The sequence below is a fragment of the Zonotrichia albicollis genome, chromosome 6, assembly GCF_047830755.1.
Source record: "Zonotrichia albicollis isolate bZonAlb1 chromosome 6, bZonAlb1.hap1, whole genome shotgun sequence".
Classification (NCBI taxonomy): domain Eukaryota; kingdom Metazoa; phylum Chordata; class Aves; order Passeriformes; family Passerellidae; genus Zonotrichia; species Zonotrichia albicollis.
Window position 1 is genome coordinate 20,233,749 of NC_133824.1, and position 23,068 is coordinate 20,256,816.

At 36.6% G+C, this 23,068-nt stretch overlaps 1 protein-coding gene across 10 annotated transcripts in view; it reads right to left on the reverse strand.

The window, feature by feature from the left end:
- NUBPL (NUBP iron-sulfur cluster assembly factor, mitochondrial) overlaps positions 1-23,068 on the reverse strand; it is a 118,122-nt gene that overhangs the window by 50,170 nt on the left and 44,884 nt on the right. For all 10 annotated transcript variants that reach the window (XM_074542705.1, XM_014267867.3, XM_026792830.2 and 7 more), the window contains 4 exons: positions 21,802-21,895; positions 10,348-10,433; positions 4,717-4,837; positions 714-796 (listed from right to left, as the gene is read on the reverse strand). In XM_074542705.1, coding sequence (XP_074398806.1) covers positions 714-796; positions 4,717-4,837; positions 10,348-10,433; positions 21,802-21,895 — 384 coding nt within the window. The remainder of the gene's footprint in view (positions 1-713; positions 797-4,716; positions 4,838-10,347; positions 10,434-21,801; positions 21,896-23,068) is intronic.

The following is a 23,068-nucleotide window of genomic DNA, read 5'->3' on the forward strand; positions in this document are numbered from 1 at the left end:
CTCTAAGCAGCAGAGGAGAGTGGGGCTGCGTTATGCCAGATACTTGTACAGCACCCTGCCCTACAGAGCCTGGCAGACAAACTCTAGCAGAGAAATAAAACAGCAGACAGGGAAATCTTACTCCATCAGCAATAACGAAATTCTGTATGTGCAACTACTTTTCTTTACAGATTTGCATATTTGACTCCCACCACCCCACCAACTTGCATTTTCCAGTGACAACAGAATGCTATGGTAAATAAACTGAAAAAATCTATTTCCTCTTGTGTGCAAATTGCTCCACTTCCTGATGAAAACAACCCAGGTACTGACAATATGAAGTTTTGTTCCAAACATCTTTGGGTAAGACCCTTTGACAGTTTCCAGGCTCAGCTACCAAAGGCTTAACTGACAGCTTTAGAGGAACTACATCAGCTGCAAGGTCTCATGAGGCTTGACACTGACCTACCTCCTCTTAGTGTGCCAGGACCTGGATCAAATCTCTATTCTGGATGATTCAGCCTAATTAAACAAAACCAAACCCACAGAAGCAGAACAGATGACCAGCATTCAAAAACCAAGGGCCTGAGTTACTTACTGCTACTACCTTCTTTTACTTCATTTCCTTACTTCACCCAAAAACCCATTTCTTTCCAAAGAGCAATAAGAAGCACTCTCCATTCACTTTTAGAGGAGAGCTCTCTGTTGTTCTAAGTGCAGTGCACCAAACTTACAGCATCACTTTGAGGCTGAGAGATCACAACAGGCTGTCCTGAATCACACGTCTCCCGTATATTGATGTGCAGTGGAACGTCTCCTGTATCAAAAATACCAAGCACACATATGTGAAGACCTAGTATTTCTTAAATGGTTCCTTAAAATAACCCTAAAGCAACTTGAAATCTAATTCCCATTCACTATACTCTTTGAATTGCTTTAGCTCCGAAAATTAGCATTTAAAATGAAAATTGGCTGTGGTATATATTCCTTACATCCATAATGAATAATGCCAAACATATTTTGGATTTTTAATTCTCTGAATAGAAAGGACCATGCTTTAGTCATTTATTACAGAAGGAAGGGCTTTTTGCCTCAAACACAGAAAAATACAGGCTGAGATACAAATTATTTTGTTTATGTGAAATAAATTGCCTGAGTGTTAGGCAATTGTTCATCATGCAACTTACTGTTCAGTCTATCTCCTCACTGTAAGTTCTTTTCAGTGCCATTTTAAGATTTTAATCACTATTCAAAGACTTCTTTGAATACTTAATTTCCAAATAATAGCATTTGTTATTGTCCTTATTAGGCCTTGGATCCAATTAAAAGGTGGACAGCTATTCAGTTCATTCTTCTTTCCAACAGAAATCTTCTTTATATTCTGCTTTTATAATGAGCAGGGAACTGCCAGAGAGGAAAGGAACGTTCTAAAGGAGAATCAATTAGCAGCCCTGTTCCATTCTGAGACATACTTTCTGCAACACAGATTTCACCACTACAAAAAACTTGGAGATTCCTATGTTTAATGCTACATAAATAATTTTGAGGTGAACTGAAGAGCAACTTTCTTTAACTAGAAGACATAGCTACACTTTACATTATGGATAGACAAAGACAGAACAGCCTACCTTAGTTCAATCCTGATACATCAGAAATCGTGTAAGTTTAATTCATACATTTTAGCAACCTGATTTAACTCAAATCAAGGCCATTGTAAATTACTGAGATTGAATGTATTCAGAAAATGAAACAGTTTAAAAAACTGTATGAAAATTGACAAAGTTTAAGAAATAAAAAACCCAAACACAAAGCAAGTAGGAATACAAACAAAAACAAACAAATAGTAAACACAAAAGCACTGGTTCCATGATTACTGTGCTGAATCTTTGAACAGCCTTATTATTAATTAGGATAATGACAGACCATTTCCTTCAATTTTTTTTTTTCTTACTTATTTCAGTCATGAATAAATTTAGGTATAATAGTCTGTTCATGTGTTTATTTTTTAAAAAATTCAGAGAGTCCTCTGAAAGTTTTCTAACCATAAACATTCTTAATTGAATAACAGTAATTTGTAAATCTCCCTGACATTCACTTCCTACTCTTATTTCACATAGAGACTAATCTTCTCTTTTTTCTCAAGGATGTTTTGTTAACGAAAAAATACTTCTTCAATATCAGCTTAATAATCATCTCCAATATTTACAAAATAGCAGCCTCTCTCTTTTCCTCCTCAGACTTACAAACATGTGCTGGTACTACAGGAGCATTCAGGACTTGTAAGAACAGAAGTGCAGTTAGAAGATAAAGAAAAATGCATTATAATTTTAAAAAATTGAAAATTTATAATTTAAGCAGAAGACATCAAAACCATCTGCATAGCTGTTTGGGTGGTATGGGTTTGAGGAAGATAAAACTTTTGCACTATTCTTCACAACCCAATGGGATGGGAACTTAACATCACAAGTTTTTCTGATGTTAACAACTACTGCTGATTGCAAAGAAAGAATAATTTAAATTTACTGTAGGAAGAAAAATCAAAGAATTTTAAAAATCTGGCAGTCATTGCTGATGGTCAGGAACCAGATAGTGTTAAAAAAGTCAGGAATTGCAAAGGTCAGGATAGAACACACAGAAATTATTATCTCAGTACCACGCATACCAATGGCATAGCTTTCTGGTCATGGTTACAGCTCTCAAACTTCAGGAAAAAAATTCCAGAGACAGGGAGAGAAAAATCAGCAGCACAAAGTCTCTCTCACAAACCTTATCACATATTCCTTTAAAGAACAGTAAAAGTAAAAGACAATCGTAAGTATGTGAAATAACTGATTTTACTTGAAAGACTCCTGGCAAATGCTAATTGTCTTCTGTCATAAACAAAACGAAGGTACTCAGTAATACTAATGACAGCCAACTCTGAGCAAATGGAAGGATGATACTTTTCAATCCTGTACATTGTTAGCTTGGAGAATTTGTCAAATGTTGGGTGATAAACATCATGTTGGGTTGCCAAGAAGGACTAGATGCTTATCTAAACAAACAGAACAGCCACAGGTGTCAGAAAATATATGCAAAATAAACTTAGAATTACTAATTTTAAATATATGCACTTTACAGATATATATGTAAAAATCCGTTCTCAAGGTTTTTGGGCAGAATTCAAGTAATACTGAGATAGAACTTCCATTTGGGATGGATTACCGTAAAATCTGTAAGCAGTAATTCTTACAATGCCATATGGTATTATTATGTAATGGTCATCCCTGGAAGGAGGAGCATACTAATCAGATCAAGTACTGTAATTCAAAATGTATCCCTCGGCGCATTATTCTTAATCTTAGTCTGGTTTTGCATTGACAGTTTGAAGTTAAACTTCACTCTGCTTTGTTTTGTACTTCTCATCTATCCCCTGCTAAATGTGTACATCTCTCACATCACTCCTAATTAAATCCAATCACAATCAGTTCTGCACTCTTAGGAAATAACAAAAACCACCTACGGGACCAATGCCATGGTACATCATTTGTGCCTGCGTATCTAAATGCACGTTCGATTCAACTGCTTGCAGAGCATTTGCATCCATCCACATAACCCAGGGCTGTAGAAGTCCCCTTGGGCTCTGATCACAACTCATTACATATTCAGAAAACTAAAAGATAGCCCAAAAGCATGTCTTTAATTATCTGTTGCCTTGATATCTCAAGTCTATGTCAGACCTTGATGTTTCTGTGTTGATCTTTCTAAGTGAGCTTCCTGGTTCTTTTTAATGAATTAGCTATGGAAAATCATTGAGATAATTAGAGTAATACATGGAAACACATCATTAGCACATGCAATTACCCCATTTACCAACTTAATTACGCTGTGTTATATTCTTTACTTACAGTACAGGTTGAACCATGCCTTTTTAAATCAGTAATGTATATTTTAAAGATGCATGTATATTTTAGCCTACAGGCATGACAGATAGCTTAATCACAGCTAATCATAGAATGATTTAAGTTGGAAGGGACCTTAAAAATCATTTAGTTCCAAGCCCCCTTTTGCAGACAGGGACATTTCAAGTAGAGCAGGTATCTCAGAGCCCCATCCAACCTGCCTTCAAACGTTTTTCAGGAATGGAGCACCCTTAACTCTAGACAACCTGTGCCAGTCCCTCACAGTAAAGAATTTCCTCCTAAAATCTAATCTAAATCTGTCCTCCTTCAGTTCAAACAAATTCTCCATTGCCCTATCATTGCCTGCCTTTGTAAAAAGTCTCCAGCTTTCAGACCCATTTACCTACCAGAAGGATGCTATAAAGCCTCTGCTGTGTCAATATTTAAACAAAAATAATTCAAACAAAATAAATGAAAAAATATTTATTGATATTACTAGACAGAGTTTAGCTCTGTCCTAAGACTAAATAGAATTCCTGGTTATTTGCAAAAATTGCTGTGCAGTCAACCACATAACAAATTTCAGGTAATATAGCACATTGATATCAAAACAATTAATGTTCTGGATTGTTTGTAAATACAGAGATTTAAGATGCAATTCAAGAATTTTCATATGCAGTCAACATCACCATTACAAGACTGACAAGGAACAGAGCATACTGCTTATTAGTTCCATTACATCTGAAAACAGTCTGAATCCAAAGTCATCTAGATTATGCAGTTTCATCATTCAGTTAATGCTTCATGCACACCATTAGATTTTTCTTCAAAAATAAAATAATTTCCATATTCTTACCCAAAATATCCAATCCAAGAGTTTTTGCCAGATCTTTTACGCCATCAGTTCCAAAAATATGTGTCTCATGCTTACATTTGGGACACTGGAAAACACTCATATTTTGAACTAGTCCTAAAACCTGTCAAAGGAAAGGAAAGGAAAGATTGCTCAAACAAAGCACTGATATTTCCATGTTAATCTCTGATAATATAGAATAGATTATCCACTAAGAATCAACACAGAGTGGTTATTTAAAACAGGAATTAGACCCATTAATATCATTATCAGCTCTTATTAGTCATCTCAATGGCCCCATCATCAGGCATTACTTCAATTTCTTCACATTCATACCTCTTGAAGACTACCAGCCTTATTTGTAACAAAAAGTACTTCTTTCACAAACCAAACTGGCCAAGAACTCTCCCTGCTAGTATTTCATTTTCAAACTCTGAATACTGAAGAATTTTCATGCTGTGTTTTACAGTTTTGTCCTTTGCAGTTTCAGGAAAGAGAAAACAAAAACATATCATTACAAGAAATTACACAATCAGACGTGCTTTTAAGGCATTTTCATAAGTTATCCGGTAGGGAAATGTTTTCAAAAAGACCAGATTTGTTATTCTTCTGCAGAGCAGAAACACATTTTAAAGATCAAACAATAGAAATAATTATATGAAACTAAGTGGCAAAACCCATAGCATAAAAATCTAATACACACATCCTGGGTACCCTTCCATTGATGCCAGGTTTTCAAAGTCATCCTTATAAAATACGTCAAATAAAAATTTGCCAAGTCATTCACACAAAAAATCTTCCTTCACAATGTGAAATAATGCTAATAATCTCATTCTATTCATATAGCAAACAAAACTCTACATTGAGTCAGATCAAAATTTTCAGAAGTGACAAAAACAGTGTTCAAATGCCACAGGGTGGAAGTTTGTATCACCTGCTAAGGAACAGAACATCTGCTTTAAGAGATGCAATGCTACAACATTTCACTTTCAGATTTGTATAGTACCTAGATATGTCACAAACATTATAGCTGAGTTTTAAAATACACAATTTATGTTGCTATTTACTTTGTAGCATTTTGTACTTCTACATCTTCCTGAACCTTCTAGTTTTGGGCTTGAACAAGGTAAGGTGGTCTCTGGTTATTAGAGAAGAAATATATCCACTATGCTAATGAAGGATATCTAGGAGGAAACAGCAGTGTTCAGTGTGACCAACCAATATATTTAATTAAAAGTGAATGTACACCTCCTGGCACTGACCTTAAAATAAAAAAGTATGTTACTTACAATATCATAATAAGTCTCCTTAGCTATAAGTTGAAATTTATCAAAAGGTGGTCACCTGTTTTTGCTATACCACCTTTTCTATATCACCTCTTATAGAGTATATTTGCTACATCTTCCTTTACTTACATAAAACTCTCAGATGGTTTAAAGCAAGGAACATTTTAAGAAATAATATGCTTGAAATAAAAATTACCTACTTCCAATTTAACACCTCAAACTGACTTTCCCCCTTTTCTGCTCTCTCCCAGGGACTGTCAGAGAAGCAAGTGGAACAAGACTCTATTTACTGGCACATTATTACAGGTAATTTTATCATCCAGTTCTTACATTAGTAGAGACATTAAATACTGCATATCCAAGGATATAAGGTGCAGGGACAGTAAAAATGGAGCTGTACAGCCACAGCCTTCTATGGATGACCTCTAAGCAGGCATTCATCCCGCTCTCCCCTAAAGTCACGTCATGGAGTTTTTACTCTGTTGGTAAACTGAAGAACACTGAAAGATGTATTTTTGACAAAAGAAAAATATTATTTTCATCAGGATACATGGAGGCCATTTTTGAAAGGACAAAAAAAGAAGATGGGAAAAAAGAAGTAATTTGAAATTTACACTTTAATTCGTTTTCAGGTATCTTGGGGTTTGAACTTTCTGTTCTCTTCAAAGTACTCATCCAACATTTATGATTCAGCAAATTTATCAAAGAAAATTTTATGTAGTCTACTATTGTTTTGTGAATAGTTAAGCATTAATACAGCTGTTTTGTTCATTTTATAATAACCTAGTAACTAAGAAGTCCTTCAGCCAGGACTGATGCTAGACCAGTTTTAGAGGCCTTAAACTCTGTCCTTTTTTATTTCCATTTAAACAAACACTACTAAAAGGAAATGACACTTCATCATTACACAATAATTTTAATTTTTCTGTGTTGGTCCTGTTTGTCAGCCAATAAATAGTGCATATTTAATAATATATAATTTATCCATCTGGAATATGAAGAAGCCACTTAAAAATACTAAGTATAATATGGAATATTACCAAATACACAACTTTACTGCTGAAGTGATTTTTTACCATGCATTTTTCTGCACATATATTTACAGAAGGGAGCTCCTTATGACCTTCAGAGCTTTTAAATCTACAAAGGAATAGGTCTGGTTAATGAAGTCAATAATAACCCTCATTCTCCTGCTCAAATAATAGACTTGTAATAGCTTCAAAGCAGCTGTTACTGTCTACACAAACTATTTCATAAGTGTGGGTGAATTCTATTCTAGTTCTTGTTGAGCTTGGCAAATTTGGCTCAGCAATGACATGAAAACTTTTATGCACAACAATACAGGAGCTAACCTATGGCAGCAGCATGGAGCTGCATTCCATTTAGTCTAATTGTTATTTTAAATGGCAAAGAAGCATCTGGCAAGAAATAACAGGAAATGAAGAACCCTTTCATTAGGAGTTATCTGCACACAGTTTCTGAATGTTTACATACTTCTTGTGCTCAGCAAACCTTTTGGTTACACAATAAATCATGCTTAAATCCAAATACACAACCTTCTAAGTTAAAGAAAATACAGTGATGAAATGAAAGTTCTCTGTATTTACATTAGGAGACAACTCCTGAGAAACCCACTGCAGTCATTCACTGTACTTAAGGACAGAGAGCTGGTGCTGAGGTCTGACTGGTGGGGACTGAAGTGACCAGGGTTACAGTTCCTCTGCCATCAGCTTCCTGTGTCAGTCAGCCACTTTGCATTGAAGTGCTTCAAGTGAACATGCACAATATTTCTGTCTTCCTACCTTTAATACTGTAACGAGCAATTTCTGTCTCTAATATCTGCTCCCAACATGAAGCCATAATCGTGGCTGCTTACTCTGGATGCTTCAGAAACACCAGTAAGAACGTAGCCAAATAAGCCATTTTAATACAACTCTGAAGGAAATACATAGCTGAGTTTATCTAAGCAGTTTGTTTTGAAACCTGCAAAATCCACAGCATAACCTTCAAATTCAAGGAAACATCCAGAAAAATTGCAGATTTAACTAAAACCCTGTCTTTTCTTTCAGGGATATGATTGATAAGATAAACAAGAATGAACTGAACTCAGCCTCAGCAAGTGGAAACAGGCAGTTTTTCTCCTTAATACTCAAAATTATTCACTTTGAGTCACCCTTAGGAACGCAAGAAAACACTGGCCAAACTCGCATAACAGACAAGAATCTTGAAACTTGCGATAGGAGTCAGCGACACTTTGCAAATTCCTCCTTCACTGTAAGTGTAGGTGTGCTGCACTGCACAAGAGATGTCACTCCTCTTTTAGCAACTATGTCCTAAGACTGAAAACATTAATTTTGCCCCATAATCCTGCTTTTAATGCTGACTCTCCTTGTCGGATTCTCTCTAATCAGTTCCTTCAGTCATTCTACTTCAATTTCAATAAACAACATTAAAAACTGTGACTTTACTGTGGTAATACTACACATGTCATCTGAGCCTTCCATAACTAATAACGGTGGGTGTAAGAGGAAGGTGGAATATATATATATAGGCCTGTACCTACATGGGAGAGACCACAGTTCATTAAATACCGGAAAGCATACTCAGAGTTCAGCAACCTATAGCCTCTCTGCTTCTTTGAAAAATCAGCTCTTTGCAAGCACTTTCTGGCAGATGAAAGATTGAAGATCAGTTAATTATGTAATCAGGATATGTAATTTTAGCACAGACTTTCAGATTCCAGCTCTTTGACATAAACCTCAGGTCTGAAGTTGTCCATGAAAAATTATGTCACTTCACTTTCTTTAGATCCTCATATTTAGTTGACATTTAGAAATGTAGTACATAGGCAGAAGCTGCCTAAAACTCAAGCAATTTTTATACATATTTTATAATGTTCATACAGGGCAGAATAAAATGAAGCAGGGAGAATAAAATGAAGCAGGGTAATGAAAAAGGTAAGGCCTGATAACTGGTTCAAGCGCATTCAAACACAACATGTGGTGTAACAGCTTTATTGTGACTTCTCACTTAATTTGACAACATCTGCTAATTCCAATGAACCAAAACAGATCATATTTAATATCTTATCTTCCACTAGTCAAATCAGTATTAGCCAAGCCCATCCTAGAACACACGATTTTCTTGCATGCCATTCTCTTCAAAGGACATTGAACCAAACAGTTTTAGAAAGAAATTTTGGTCATTTCTCATTAAAACAAAAGGAAAATTCAGTGAAGCACCAACTTGAACACAATTTAAATTGAAAAAAAAAACCAACGTTTTACATCATTTCAGCAAATCCAAACAAAAACAAACAAAATGTTCTGTATGTTATTCCTCTGTTTTCCTTCTGGCAGCAAATTATGTTACAATGCTTTCATTTTGATGTGAATATGCTTAAATAATAGTTAGTAATAAGGAATTAATCAAAGTGTTTCTTTTGTTAAGCCATCCTGTACATTAAAAAAGGGAAAGCATCCACTTCAACTTTCTGTGTCATTTTTTAAATTAGGAAAACACTAGCTATGAAAAAAACTTCCTTTCTTAAGAAAGAGTAGAAGTGACCTTCACACAGGTAGACAAGAAAACATCTTTTTTTTCCTTACAGTTTATGATAAGGAAGCATTTCAAATCATATTCTTTCATCAACTGCCCATTTAAAAATGAATCTCTAAATGAATATATTCTAGAGTACTACATTCAGTTACTTAGCAACTTGTAGCATCCAGAGAAAATATCAAGTCAAGGATGTTAGCCTGTTTAATATTTTCTCCTAATTGTGGCTATTCTTAGATTTCTCATTTCTCAAACAAGTAACCTAAGATACAAACTATAAACCTCAGGAAAAACAATGACGGGACAGCCTTCTACTGGTCACAATACTTACAGAGCCCCTCAAATGGCAAAGTAATTAGATAGAAGCATATTTCCACCAAAATTTGAGTTTGCTTCTTAAAAAAAAAAAAAATATTTTTTCTACATTTCATGAAATTGAAGCCCCAACAGAGACAGTGCTGAAGAGGACATTTAATGAGGACACATAGTGTAACTGAAAGGCATGCATTAATTCCTAAGATATTCTGTTCAGCAATCTGATCTATTCCATACGATTAAACAAACAGATTTAAAACAAATAATTTATTATTCTGGTTTCAGCCTAAGAAAATTCTCCCCTTTCTGTATAACCAAGTTCCTGACACAGATGTACGGTGGAATCTAAGCCTTTTAACAAGAATTTATTACATTCAAGTGATTTCTGAATGTTCACCTACTGCTGCATATGGAATTTTTTTTTTACATTTTGGAAAAAGAAAAATCTACTGGTATTTTTCATGTAGAGACTCACAGGTACATGGACTTTTCTGAACATTTCAGCTCCTTTGTGTGCATCCAATAAAGCCACATCTTGTGGAGTGGAGACAATCACAGCTCCTGGGTTAAAGAAAACATGAAATCCCATTAAAATGTATTTTATTAATTATTCCACTAAATATTTTAAATATTTAGTACATGCAGCTAATTTCACAGTAGTCACACGGTTATATGCTTTTAAGGAAGAAAATTATGCCAGTTTTTTTTATTATACAATGATCATAATAACTGAGATATGATATCAAGTGATAAAAGTATTTTAGATACTTTCATCATAACTTTTTCTATGTAGAAACCATTTATACTTTCTAAATGAGAAAAATTATCTAGTATCATACAACCATCCACATGCTGACAGATTGCAGAGGTGGTACTCTGGGAATATCTACACAGTAACAATCCCATGCCATAATTATATTTAAAAGTTTTTAATTTAACAATAAGCCTTGTTCTAAAACCAGGAGGCAGCTGCTTGTAATCAGACTGTTGTTTTCCAGACCTGCTACACTTTTTTGAACCATGCCACACTAGACACCAGTGCATTTGTGTAAGTGATACCACAAAGGAAGAGGCCAACAGATGCACACTTGCACTAGGTTTGAATAAAGTGTTGCTCACTGTTCAAACGTGGCTCCAGGTTACCTGATAATTAGTACTCCTGAGAGTTATTAAGCACACAAAGCAGCCAGAGCTCCTTGTCTAAGTTACATTCTAAAGTAAAGTAAGCCTACAGGTTACTATCCCATCCTGTTATAACTTCTTGATTAATACAGCATGAAAAACCAACACACACATCAGAATATTCTATATGACTTCATAAAGAGCATCTTTTTCCAATTGCGCAGGGGTTTCAAATGTTATTTCCTCAACATTTGCAACAAAAAACTGTTCACACTTGTCCCTATTTTATAAAAATGTAATGTACAAGGGAGCACTACTGGTCAATTGATTAGCTTTGCTTTCACATTGACCATCTAGTGTCAAAAGTCTCTAATACAAGAAGATTTCTGTAGAGTCACATTATGCCAACCATGCACAAGAAATTTATGTCAAACTTCACACTAACAGCAATTACAACAGAGAACTCAAGACGCTTGGGACAGCTTCCTGCTGGGGCTGCAGCTCCCGGTCCTCTGTGTACATGGCAAAGGAAGAGGTGCGCAGATTTCCAGAGATACGCGATCCTGGTGCCACAGGCAGCGACCAGAGCACCAGAAGCCCTGGCACGGTGAGAGCACTCGTGGCTCTGGCAACTCTGGGACAGGAGCCCTGCCCCTGCAGCATCCTCCTGCTGCCAGAGGGATGCCGCCTGCCGACTGCCAGCCGCTTCCAAACAGCGCCTGACAGTGTGTTTGAATGTTTTCAGCCAGCATTCTTAACCTCTAATTTGTGAAAGAAAAATACAATCTGGCACCTCACTCCTGAAAAGCTGCCAATCTCTGCCTTACACAGTATTATACACAAGTCCAAAAAGTGAATGGCACATGTAATGCACCAAGCAAATGCAATTTCCCTATTTGCTCAAACTCTGGCATCCAAATAATTTGCTGATATTCCCAAACCAGCCTGTGTCCAATGGCATCACAAAGAATAATGTGCAAGCTTTTCAGTTACACTGAAATCACCTTACCTCCTCAGTTCACCAAACACAGGGTTACTTTGCAAGCAGCACAGAAATGTAGGGTCAATTCCACAAAATGAATGCACCTTTCCCTAAAAGCACAGGCCACAAGTAACTAATTGAGACTCAGAGTCCTTGAGATTTTTGCATATTTATAAAACAAAAATCTTTCAATACTTGAAAAAAATGCTCATTACTGCTTTCTTTCCAAGCAAAATTAGAAATCTGTGTCTTGTGTGTATACACACTTTTATTCACACTCTTCTCTGAAGATGCTGGCTCAGCATTCCCTGAATCTTCAGAGAACCTAATATGCAGTCAAGAAGACTGAAGTCTACATTTTTCTGGTTCATTATTTGTGGGGGTCTGAATATATGTTGTATTGTAAGACCTGTGTGGGTCCGAGTTGCTCCAAACGAGCTGCAGCTGCAGGGTCCTTAGTTGGGCAGCAGCTGTAGCTCGTGAAGGTAGCTGAGATAAATAGGGGTGGATCGAGAGCCCAAGAGGAGCCCCTGAAAAGAGAGGAAGGACTGTGATGCAGAGAATGGAGAAGAGCCCCAGCAGAGAGGCAAGAACAACGCTGCATCGAAGATTACAACAACTGGTGGCCCGTACGGGGAAGAAGATGCAGCCAAACATCGAGAGAAGGTATGGAATCCCCCGGACAGCCGAGAGCTGTGGCAGCCTGAGAGCTGGGACTTTACAGGGATATGTATATATTCTATGGTTGTATCTAAGACAGCTGAGAGCTGTGGCAGCCTGAGAGCTGGGACTGTATGTGTATTGTAATTGTTTAATTGTTAAAAGAAAAGGGGGAAATGTGGGGGCCTGAATATATGTTGTATTGTAAGACCTGTGTGGTTCTGAGTTGCTCCAAACGAGCTGCAGCTGCAGGGTCCTTAGTTGGGCAGCAGCTGTAGCTCGTGAAGGTAACTGAGATAAATAGGGGTGGGTCAAGAGCCCAGGAGGAGCCCCTGAGAAGATAGAAAGGACTGCAACGCTGCAGCGAAGATTGCAACAATTATTAATTGTTCTAAGAATCTAATAATTGGCATGGCATGAAGGACAGACTATGCACAACAAAAACACCCACAAGAACCACAAGCAGCTTAACAGAGAGATGTATTTTACTAACAAATTCTCATCCAAAGGGAAAAAAACCAAAAATGTCAAAACAATCCAAAGGCACAGTTTGGGCTGCCACAAGCACCAACTGTCTGCACAAAAAACCTCTGGCTTCTGAAATACATGAATTAAAATTATGCTTGTGGACAATTTCCATGGCTTCTTCCATAGAAAGAAAGCCAATGTGCTCAAGAAGCTGCTGTTGAGGGTGCTGAGTTTTTTTATCTCCTATCTTCCTTTTTACTCTGAGCTAGTTACAGCAAAATTTATTCACAGCCAGCTTGTACTGACTTACACCAACACGCTATAAAACAAGTATCTTCTCTCTTTCTTTGGTACATCTGCTAGTCCAACAAACCCAACCTGAAGTTCAAGAATTCAAATTATTTGCAGCATTATTTCCTTTACTAGCAACCAAATATGGCCAATGAGACTTTTCACAGTGCTCTCCTCCCTGAATAAGTTTGCATACATTTAATTCAGAAAATTATTCAAATGATAAGCAAGAAAAGGATGCAGCCTACACTTTCCTTGCTATCTTGACTCTACACAGTTAACGGGAATATCGAGCAGTAAAGAGTTATTCTGATCAATAAAGTAACAAAATATGATGGAATTCATGCACACAGTATGTCTCTTGAAGCAATACGTGCAATGTTTACAAAAGTGTCTGAATGAGACAAACTGAGGCTGCCAAATCGAACAGAGAAGCTGCAGAAACTATAATACTGATCACATTGCACACTGGAACATGCTAAAAATTCTGTGTTTGCAGCTGTGTGCAGAAAAATAATTTCTGTGCCTTGAGCATACTAAGGATATCTAAGTAGAGTACAGTTATGTTTAACTGACTTACCTACTTACTCATGCGTTCCCTTTATTTTTTAATTTTTATGTATTTCCTTTGACAAAAAGCTGATACATGTTCACCAAATGACACAATGTGTGAACAGATCAGGCTGGAAGGCACCACTGCAGATCACCCAGTCCAATCTCCCTGCTCAAGCAGAGTCCTTTAGAGTACGTTACTAAGGATTCTGTCCAGATGACTTTTGAGTACTTCCTGTAATGGAGGCTCCACGACCTCCCTGGGCAGCCTGTTTCAGGGTTTAATCACCTGCACATTAAAGAAGTTCCTGCTTATGTTCAGGTGGAATTTCCTGAACATCAGTTTCTGCCCACTGCCTCTCTTCTACTGCTCAGTACTAGCAAGAAGAGTCCTGATCCTTCTTGACACTCTCCCTTCAGATACCAATCTACATTGATAAGATCCCCTCTCAGTTTTCTCCAGGCTAAATAGCCCCTGACCTTTTCAAGTGACATGCTGCCATCTCCTCCTCTTTGCCCTTTGCTGGTCTACCTACAGGAGCTCCATGACTCTCTTGTACTGAGGGATCCAGAACTGGACTCAGCACCCCAGAGGAGATTGCATTAGTAAAAACTATGTTAACTGTATTTTTAATCCTTAGGACACATTAGAGACAGAACTAACAATACCCTGTAACACTGATGTTTGCCTTTCTGTTTCAACCCCAGGTCCTTAACTCAATAAAAGAAAGATGTGCCTACACAGCACATTGGTACCTTTCTGGTGGACTGGTGCTCAGCAAATTACAAGCATTTAAACAGCCTATCATTTCTGGGTATAGAAAACATCACCTATACAAAGCATAAGGTGAAATGTCACCAAACCTTAGCTGTGGTCAATTTATACCCAAGCAAAAAACACGGAGCTCTAAAAAGCAGCTCATCAGCTGTAGTGTAGAAGGTCTCCCTTAGGATGAAAAGGATGCCCCTAATATATTCTTTTTCCCCTCCAGTGTCTTCACAGATAGATTTCAGAATGAAGCTACGTGTCTCTCATCCAAGATTAAGGATCCCACCACACACAACTATTACACCATGTCCTATATCAGCCTCTTAGCAAACAGTGTCACCTCAAAAGCTGTGAAGTATAACTGACCAGAGAGAGAGTTCTGGAGGACAAAGACACAGCCACTGAACACTCTTAGCAAGGAACCACATTCAGGCCTCAGTAAAGCTGTAGATGGCCTGATCTGATCACATCACTCGTGCACTTCTTGCAGCTTTTGCTACCTTTTCCACTGCATTAAATTCAAACTTTTAGATTATGTCTTCCACTCATAAATAGCCTGGTTAACCTGACTCTTCTCTATCGTGGATCTCTTCAGAGCCCCTCTGACCTTCTGTTAAATTTGCCTGCAATTACAGATACATCTTTGCACTTGAAAATGCAGAAAAAATCTTGCAAGAACAAAGACTTCTGTCTTTGCTGTAATTTTAACTGGCAACAATTAGAGATAAACTAACATTAAAAAATGGTTCATCTTCTAGGATAAACCTTACAAAGAAGTTTCTTCAGCTTTTGCATGTGGCATCTTATTACAAACAGCAACTTAAAAAAGCCACAAGTGTGATTTTGCATTACAGGATCCTCACTTCAACCTCGTAATATAGCTCAGAACTGTCCCAAAGGCTAGATCCTGGCTGCATCACACCTCCAGCCTGCTTGCTACCTTCTTCTTGGAGCAGTCATTGAACAACTGCTCACACAGGGGACTTTTCCACACATCCTCTTTTGCCCAAGAACTAAGCAGGTAATAAAAGATCAGGACACTACCAACTTGCCCACATGAAAAGAGAACAGATATTCTCACACCAATATTCTTCCTCCTGGTCAGTGGAACTGTCAGCTGCACAAAGCTGTCACCCTAAAGCTAAACTGCCCTCATCTATACTGATCAGTAAGTATTATATCATCCATTTCACACCAGATCACATGGGGAAAGGTGTGGAAGGACAACTTTCACTGTGGTAAAATGTTTGGTTTTGGTAATGGCAAACGTGTCACACTAACGCAATTTACAATGAAGTTTTATTTAGTGAAAACATTGAAAATACTCATAATGACATCTGTGAACAAGCACTATCTGCAAAGTACAGGCCTAAAACAAAAAGCTAATTCCTCACAGACACTGCCACTTTGCACTCTTTCTTGGCTATATGAATTAGCATTTTTCTGCTCAACTCCATTCCACCTCCTGCTTCCAAGGGCATTTGCCAATCATGTCTAGATTATTATGAGAATTGTACTAAGCAAGAGCAAAGTCCAAATAGTCTCTCTGATAAAGAATATGATTTAGCCTCTCTGATAAATGAATAGGATTTTTTCTTTAAACGAGAGGTCTCAGTCCGAAGAGGAGAACTGGGTCAAAGAGTGATTCTACTGCAGAAAAAGACAATAATGAGATTACTTCAAAATCAGCTCCCCAAACCACTCTGTTGTTTACTTTTTTCCCCGGGAGGTGGGGATGGTAAGAAGCAGATTTGAACATTTACATTTTTCAGAAGAAATAGCTAGAGGAGAAAATACAGTACCATTATTCATATGGATTTCTCTCACCTTTAGCAATTGTCAGCTGAACACTAGGCTAGTTTACTCTTCCTATTCAGAATAATTGGTCTAAAAACTAACAAGGCAATTGCAGTTGATCTAGTACTTAGTGTACACTTAGCCACTTAGCCAGTTTCTGTTGCCAGACCTCAGAAAGCTCAGTTTGCAAAGCCTCTATTCTTCACAATTTTTTCCTGAATACCTGGAAACTATCCTTCAGAAACAATAAAATTTAAAGAACTTGCACTGAATACACTATCAATTCAGCTTCAACAGGCAATGTGTGTTAAATCAAACTCCACGAGCCAAGAATGAAATTTAAATTTATATTGAAAGAGTCTGAGGTATTAATGTGTAAACTCCCACTATATTTTGGCCTCTAAATTAAGTTTACAGAGCCTACTGAGTCTGACAGTTCATAATGAAGCACCAGGAGTGTCCAAAGCTAAGATAACCCTGACAATAATTTGCATTTGTCAATTACATTTATTTTGACAACAGAAGCAGACTATTTCAACATGCAAATTATATTTGGATAAATACAAAGAACTGTTTGAAAATCCCCACTGGTGCGACTCATGGTTTTTTTCTGTTTTTCAATCTATCCTAAACCCACTTCCCTTTCTTTTCCTACAGCAATCTAAAACCTCAAAATATAGCATGAAATGAAGAGTAAATCTACATCAAAATCTGATATTAAAAATATTTGCCATTTAGAATTAGATCAAGTAAAATTTACTATTACCCAAGAGGCTCCCATAAAACAGCTTCCAAAATTTACTGCAGAAACTAATTATGTACCTCCACCACAGAAGAAGAAAGCAAGCTCAGAAACGGAGGAAAACGTATGTTACTGTTAAAGCAAAAGGAAAGATCAGATGCCTTGCATCTGTGCTGTGCACCAAAGTAAGAGATGTGCAACAAGGGGTAAACAAACACTTAGCCAAAGAGCAATGACAGAATGCAGATACACTTCTTAAACTGCATGCTACACACAATTTGTACAGCAGCACTGGGCTTTTTTTGATCATTTCTCTTTAGAAAAGACAAGAGAACAGCACCATACCTACTCAGCTTTCAATTTCACATAACTTCAAAAGACACCCTTATACAAGTCACAATTCTTTTCCATGCTAAATCATGCACAGCTTTATAAAACATCAACAGTATGTTTTTTAAGCTGATTTTAAAGTCTCCATTTACTTTTTAAATGTTCATTTTGAAGAGACAGTCTACTCATCACCTGCAACTCCCTGTTCTTGTATGTTATTATATATTGAGTCAAGATGTGGTTCTGTTCAGTCCCACACACTGTTATAAAGTAGTTGTGCACAAGACTACACCCTGGTCTGTGTGACACTGCCACAAATATGAGTAAATAATCTGATTTGCAAGTATGGTGGTCACATGACAAAGAATTTAAAAATGCCAAATGTCTTCAAGTCGGTGGCATCCATTTACTTCCTTCTATTCAATGTACATTGAATAGAAATAGGATTTTTCATGTTTAACCAGTAGAGACAAAAATATGCTTTTTGGTTTTATTTAAAGTAATCTATTAAATACTGCTGCCAAAATAATTCCTATTAATCAGAATTCTTTGCAAATTTATATCTGAAGAAATAAAAATTCCTTTAATAAATATTTCAGCCCAACCTGAAAAAGGCATTCAGGAGATAATTAAGACATACATATTGCTGAAAGATGCAAACATTCAGAAAAATTACACCATTTTTAGGATAAGGCAATTAAAAAATGGTACAAGCTCTGTGTTATGTTGATTTTAAATATGAGAGGTGACAAAAGCAATTTCCTGTATGACTAACAACGACAATGCTTCTGCTTTTATAGAACCTGAGAAACTAAATAGTATTTACACTGCTTTCCCTTTGCTTTTCTTGACTAATTGTCTTTCTATTCCTATTAACAACCTTTTCAGAGGTTATTATCACAATGATTATAACATATGCTTTGTACAGGGAAAAAAGCTACTTTCAGAAGGTGGGAAAATTAGGAGCACTGAAATAAAACCTAAAGCCTTTTACCTTTCTGTCTCTTTTACAAACAGTCAGTTGAATACTCATTACTGTAATTATTAAAAGACTGCTCAGTAAGATGTGAAAGTATTTGTTAGTCTCAGTCAGCTTCCCACTGGGCAGATGTACACTTTTAATGGTTTTCACTGCTACGGCACCTCAATATCCAAAGAAAAGGGTGATATGACAAACCTTTAGCAAATGGAACAATTCCAGCATTGACCTGGAGCTGGTTCTGCCAGCTGAGACAGGATCAGTCTCTAGAGCTGTCAAGCTGTCACACTTCACTAACACTGACTTCAGTGAAACGTTAACAAGGAGAGGGCAGCAGACAGCCTAATTTAATGGTCAGCCCCCACAATGCAGCTTCTCCACGAGGCACAAGTGCTTGTGCAGGGTTCTGAGACTGCCGCTTGAACAGAGATGCTCTTGCTGCTTCCCACACAGCCCTCCCACTCTGAAGGGAGAGAATAATAAACTGCTCTCCCAGTCTTTAGAGAGGCTAATTACCCATCTCCAATAATATTTATTACATTTATGCCTCCTTTAGCTAAACGATCAAACAAATCCACCAAGTTGGATTTCTCAATTTAGCAACTAGGTAATGCAAAGGAAGCACAAGCCTTATCTTTCATAATATCATTAGTTCATACTATATCTTGATAACAAACATGATAACATCAGCTAAACCTCTGTTTTTAAAATGTTCAAAAAGCTGGAAAACATGTAAGGATGTTTCTAATTTTGCCAAGCTCAATACATGCTAAAGAACCCATTTCTGGAAGTTTTGTTCATGCAAAAGATGGAACAAAAAACTAAAGTAAGGAAGCAGAACTCAATACAGATTAAATAACAATGGACAAGAACAAAGCCACAATCCAGACCGACCCTGGATTTCTATTTGGAAAGCAAACTTGCATCCGAAGAAAGCAGTGGTGTTTATGCAGAAATGGGTACCACATTTTCAAGCTATTATAACATTCCTCATCTACGAGTTTGTTGAAGAATGACTGCAACATGAGCAGTGTTACAGATGATTAAAGCATAGTACACTAAATAAGATGTGTTTCCTTGTAAGGTGACTAAGACTAACAAAACCAAAAGTCACAGTAGTTTCCTTTTCCACCTTCTTGCAAAGGAAATGCACCCACACAAAACTGCTGCCTCAGTCAAGGTTGCCTGAGGCTGACAGTCTCTTTAAGAGACTGGAATTATAAGACTGACTACTGGAATTATAAGACATATCTTGTATTGTTCTTACACCTGTTAAGTATTCCTCTTGACTCAAGTCTCCTTTTGACTCAAGAAAGCTATGGGACCTGTGATACAGGAAAAGAAACCAGTCCTGTAAAATTAAAACCCAATATCATTTCACATATCCTAGCAGTGTCTCTCTTAGGCTCAGATGTTGCCAAGCTACAGCTTTTCATGCCCCATCTGGGCAAACCTGCCACAAACAAAACATCTTCACCAGGGCTCCTTCTCTCACTCACAGAAAATTCTATAAGTGGCTGGCAATAATATATGTGTGCAGGATTTGTAAATTTTTTTAGAGGCAAAATTAAAATATTCTACACTGCTTATCCCAAGGAAGCCACAGATTAATAATGAAAGAATCATAATGCAAATACAGTATCTCACATATGCATGAATGCAAATCAAAGAACAACTTTCATGCAAATTAGGTAATGCACTTTAAATTTACTAAACTAAGACACATATGTTGTCTCTGAGGAAAAACAGAGAAATTATTCCACTAACACCATGACTGTCCAAGGCATCTTCAAAGAATAAAGAATAAGAAAACCAGAAAGGAAACAGAGTTGCACACCACCAAATACTTTCTGTACCAAAGTAAAAGACAGAGTGCTTAGAAAATACAAATTGCAAAAACCAACACAATTCTGTACACTGCTCCAAAGATATGATCATCAAGATCTGTAACAGTCTCTTCCACACCTTTGAAAGGAACCAAGCTGAAGAAAATAAAAGCATGCTAAAAAATGTGATGGATTCTTTGAAAGAAGAAACAGAAAGCAAGTAACAAGCAAAACAAGAAAGAAGAAAGAAGAATAAAGAAGAAGTTATTCAAGCTGTAATACACAAAATACATCCTTCCAGTGAGGGTGAAAAGTAGCCACAATAAACAAGAGAGAAAACTCTTCCTAAATCACAAATTCATCAAGGCAGTAAGAACACAGTGAATTATATATCTTATCACTCCTTGTCTGCTTTGTTTGTCTTCATCAAAAGCAGACTGCATTTTTTTTTTTTTTTAATGCAAGAGTCAACTTCAGCATGGTCAACAAAACCAACTAATGGGAAATACAAATGTAAAGTGATGCTATCACTCCTAATTTTATGAAGCTAGGATTGATGAAAAAAGTAAGCTGAACTGAACAACTGTAGGAACAAAGTGAAGCCATTTCAGAATTCAAACAAAAATCAGACATCAGCAAAATTTACAGGACATACAGGATTAAAGTAATTTCCATCACCTCTCTGTCCCAGAGGACCCAGTGCACCATAACCACTCACATTCCTGAAAGCAGTGCAGAGTTCTGTGGGGAAAGGGCACAACAATGCCTCGAAAATCAAGAGTCTAATGACCATTTCTATGTTAAATCAGGACATTTAGGTGCACTATAGTAACAGAAATTATCAATAGCCACTGTACTTTAAAAAGCTCCTAATAAAGCCACAACTCTAACTGTATAATTTTACTGCCCTTATGTACATTATTCAATTAAATTCTACCTAAGCAAAAAGCTCTGTGCCACAGTCATGTTTCACCTCGTTGCTTAAAACCCTGGGGTTAAAGGCCTTCCTGCTTTGCTACTGACACATGCAACCTACTAGGTACTGTATCTAAAAGAATGGGTATGAATCACTCTTTTATTTTATTCTCTTTATTATGTAGTATGTACAGAGAAGGAAATTTTCTACTACAAAACTCAGCAGGTTTTGGCAAGACTGTCTTTCCTTCAAGAGTTACAGCTGACTACTCCATCTTTTCAAAACTTAGCTTAAAATAAAGCAACACAACTGTAATGATAACGTATTAAAATCACTGATAATGCTTCCAACACCACACAACTGATAAAACAATCTCTCAGCGTGCTGGAAAGAAAAATAAAAGTAATTTTTGATTGGTGCTTTAAAATAAGATTTTTCTAAAGCTACCGAACCTAGTGAATTACAATCTCTGAAGCAGTCAAGCAACATACATACCTGCAATTGGAATATTCTGTGATACTGACAGCTGTACATCTCCAGTCCCAGGTGGCATGTCAATCACTAAATAGTCCAGTTGACCCCAGTCAACCTAGAAGACAACAATATAAACATATGTAGAGATTTACACATTTTTATTTACGGCACTTTGTGGTTTACTGCAGTCCTTGTTTCTTGTAATGTAAACAAGTGAAACAAGGACCTCTAAAAGAATAATACTGAGATGGCCTCTTAGTCACACCTTCAGCATAGGATCAAGACCTTATTTTCCTGAGACAATCTTTGCTGATAACTCAAAACTATGAGTGCAACTTTATTATTCACTTCATTGGCATAATTATTATTTAATAATTTCCCCCAAAAATATTAGCAATAACTTAAGATATTTACTTTAAGTTCTTTAATCATGGATTAGAAGCAAATGTTAGGTAAAACTCGGGCTAAAAACAAGGGGTTTGTGCAACAAATATCAGTTAGGAGTTATTTCCATTCATTTAAGACTACCTTCTTTCCTTCTTCTCACTTGTTGAAACTACACTTTATTTACTACATACATATTTAGCCTTTTTTTCTGTTTTGTTATTATGAAGTTAGAGCTATCAGTACTGTATTTTTTTCCTAGGCAAAAAAGGTGTTGGGAAAGAGAAAGATAAAGAAACAGAATGCCCCAGATTTGTTAAATTAAAATCACCAGCTATAATTATACAGTGACAACATTCTTAACATTACAAAATTTAAAAAATTTAATGGTTGCCAGACATCAAATGAGAGCATCCATTAAAGATTGTAGACTCTTGTTATGAGAATGCTGAGATTACTTACATTTTTTTACTAGGACAGATTTTCCAGGAAAGCCAAAAAAATCTCCCTAGAGCATAGTGCACCAAGATAATAATTCTCTTAATGAGAAGAGAAATTATCCTAGGCCTACTCTACATAATGGAGCATATAGTATAAATATAGTATATAGATAGTAGTATATATAATGGAATTCTCTATACTTTATCTAAACATTTCCCAACAGATATAATGGAATTATATAGTGTGTTTCTGATTCATAAAACATATGCAAGATACAACTGTATGAGCCGGTTTAAAATAGGAAAATGCCAAACTAAAGCACTGTATTTTACACATTTCCTCAAGTGTCATTTTAACAACAAAAAATAATCAACACTTCGCCAGTCCCCTAGTTATTGCATGGAATACTAGACCCTGTCAGGGCAATACTCATTCATTTTCCTTCAGTTCTTGTATGGATGGT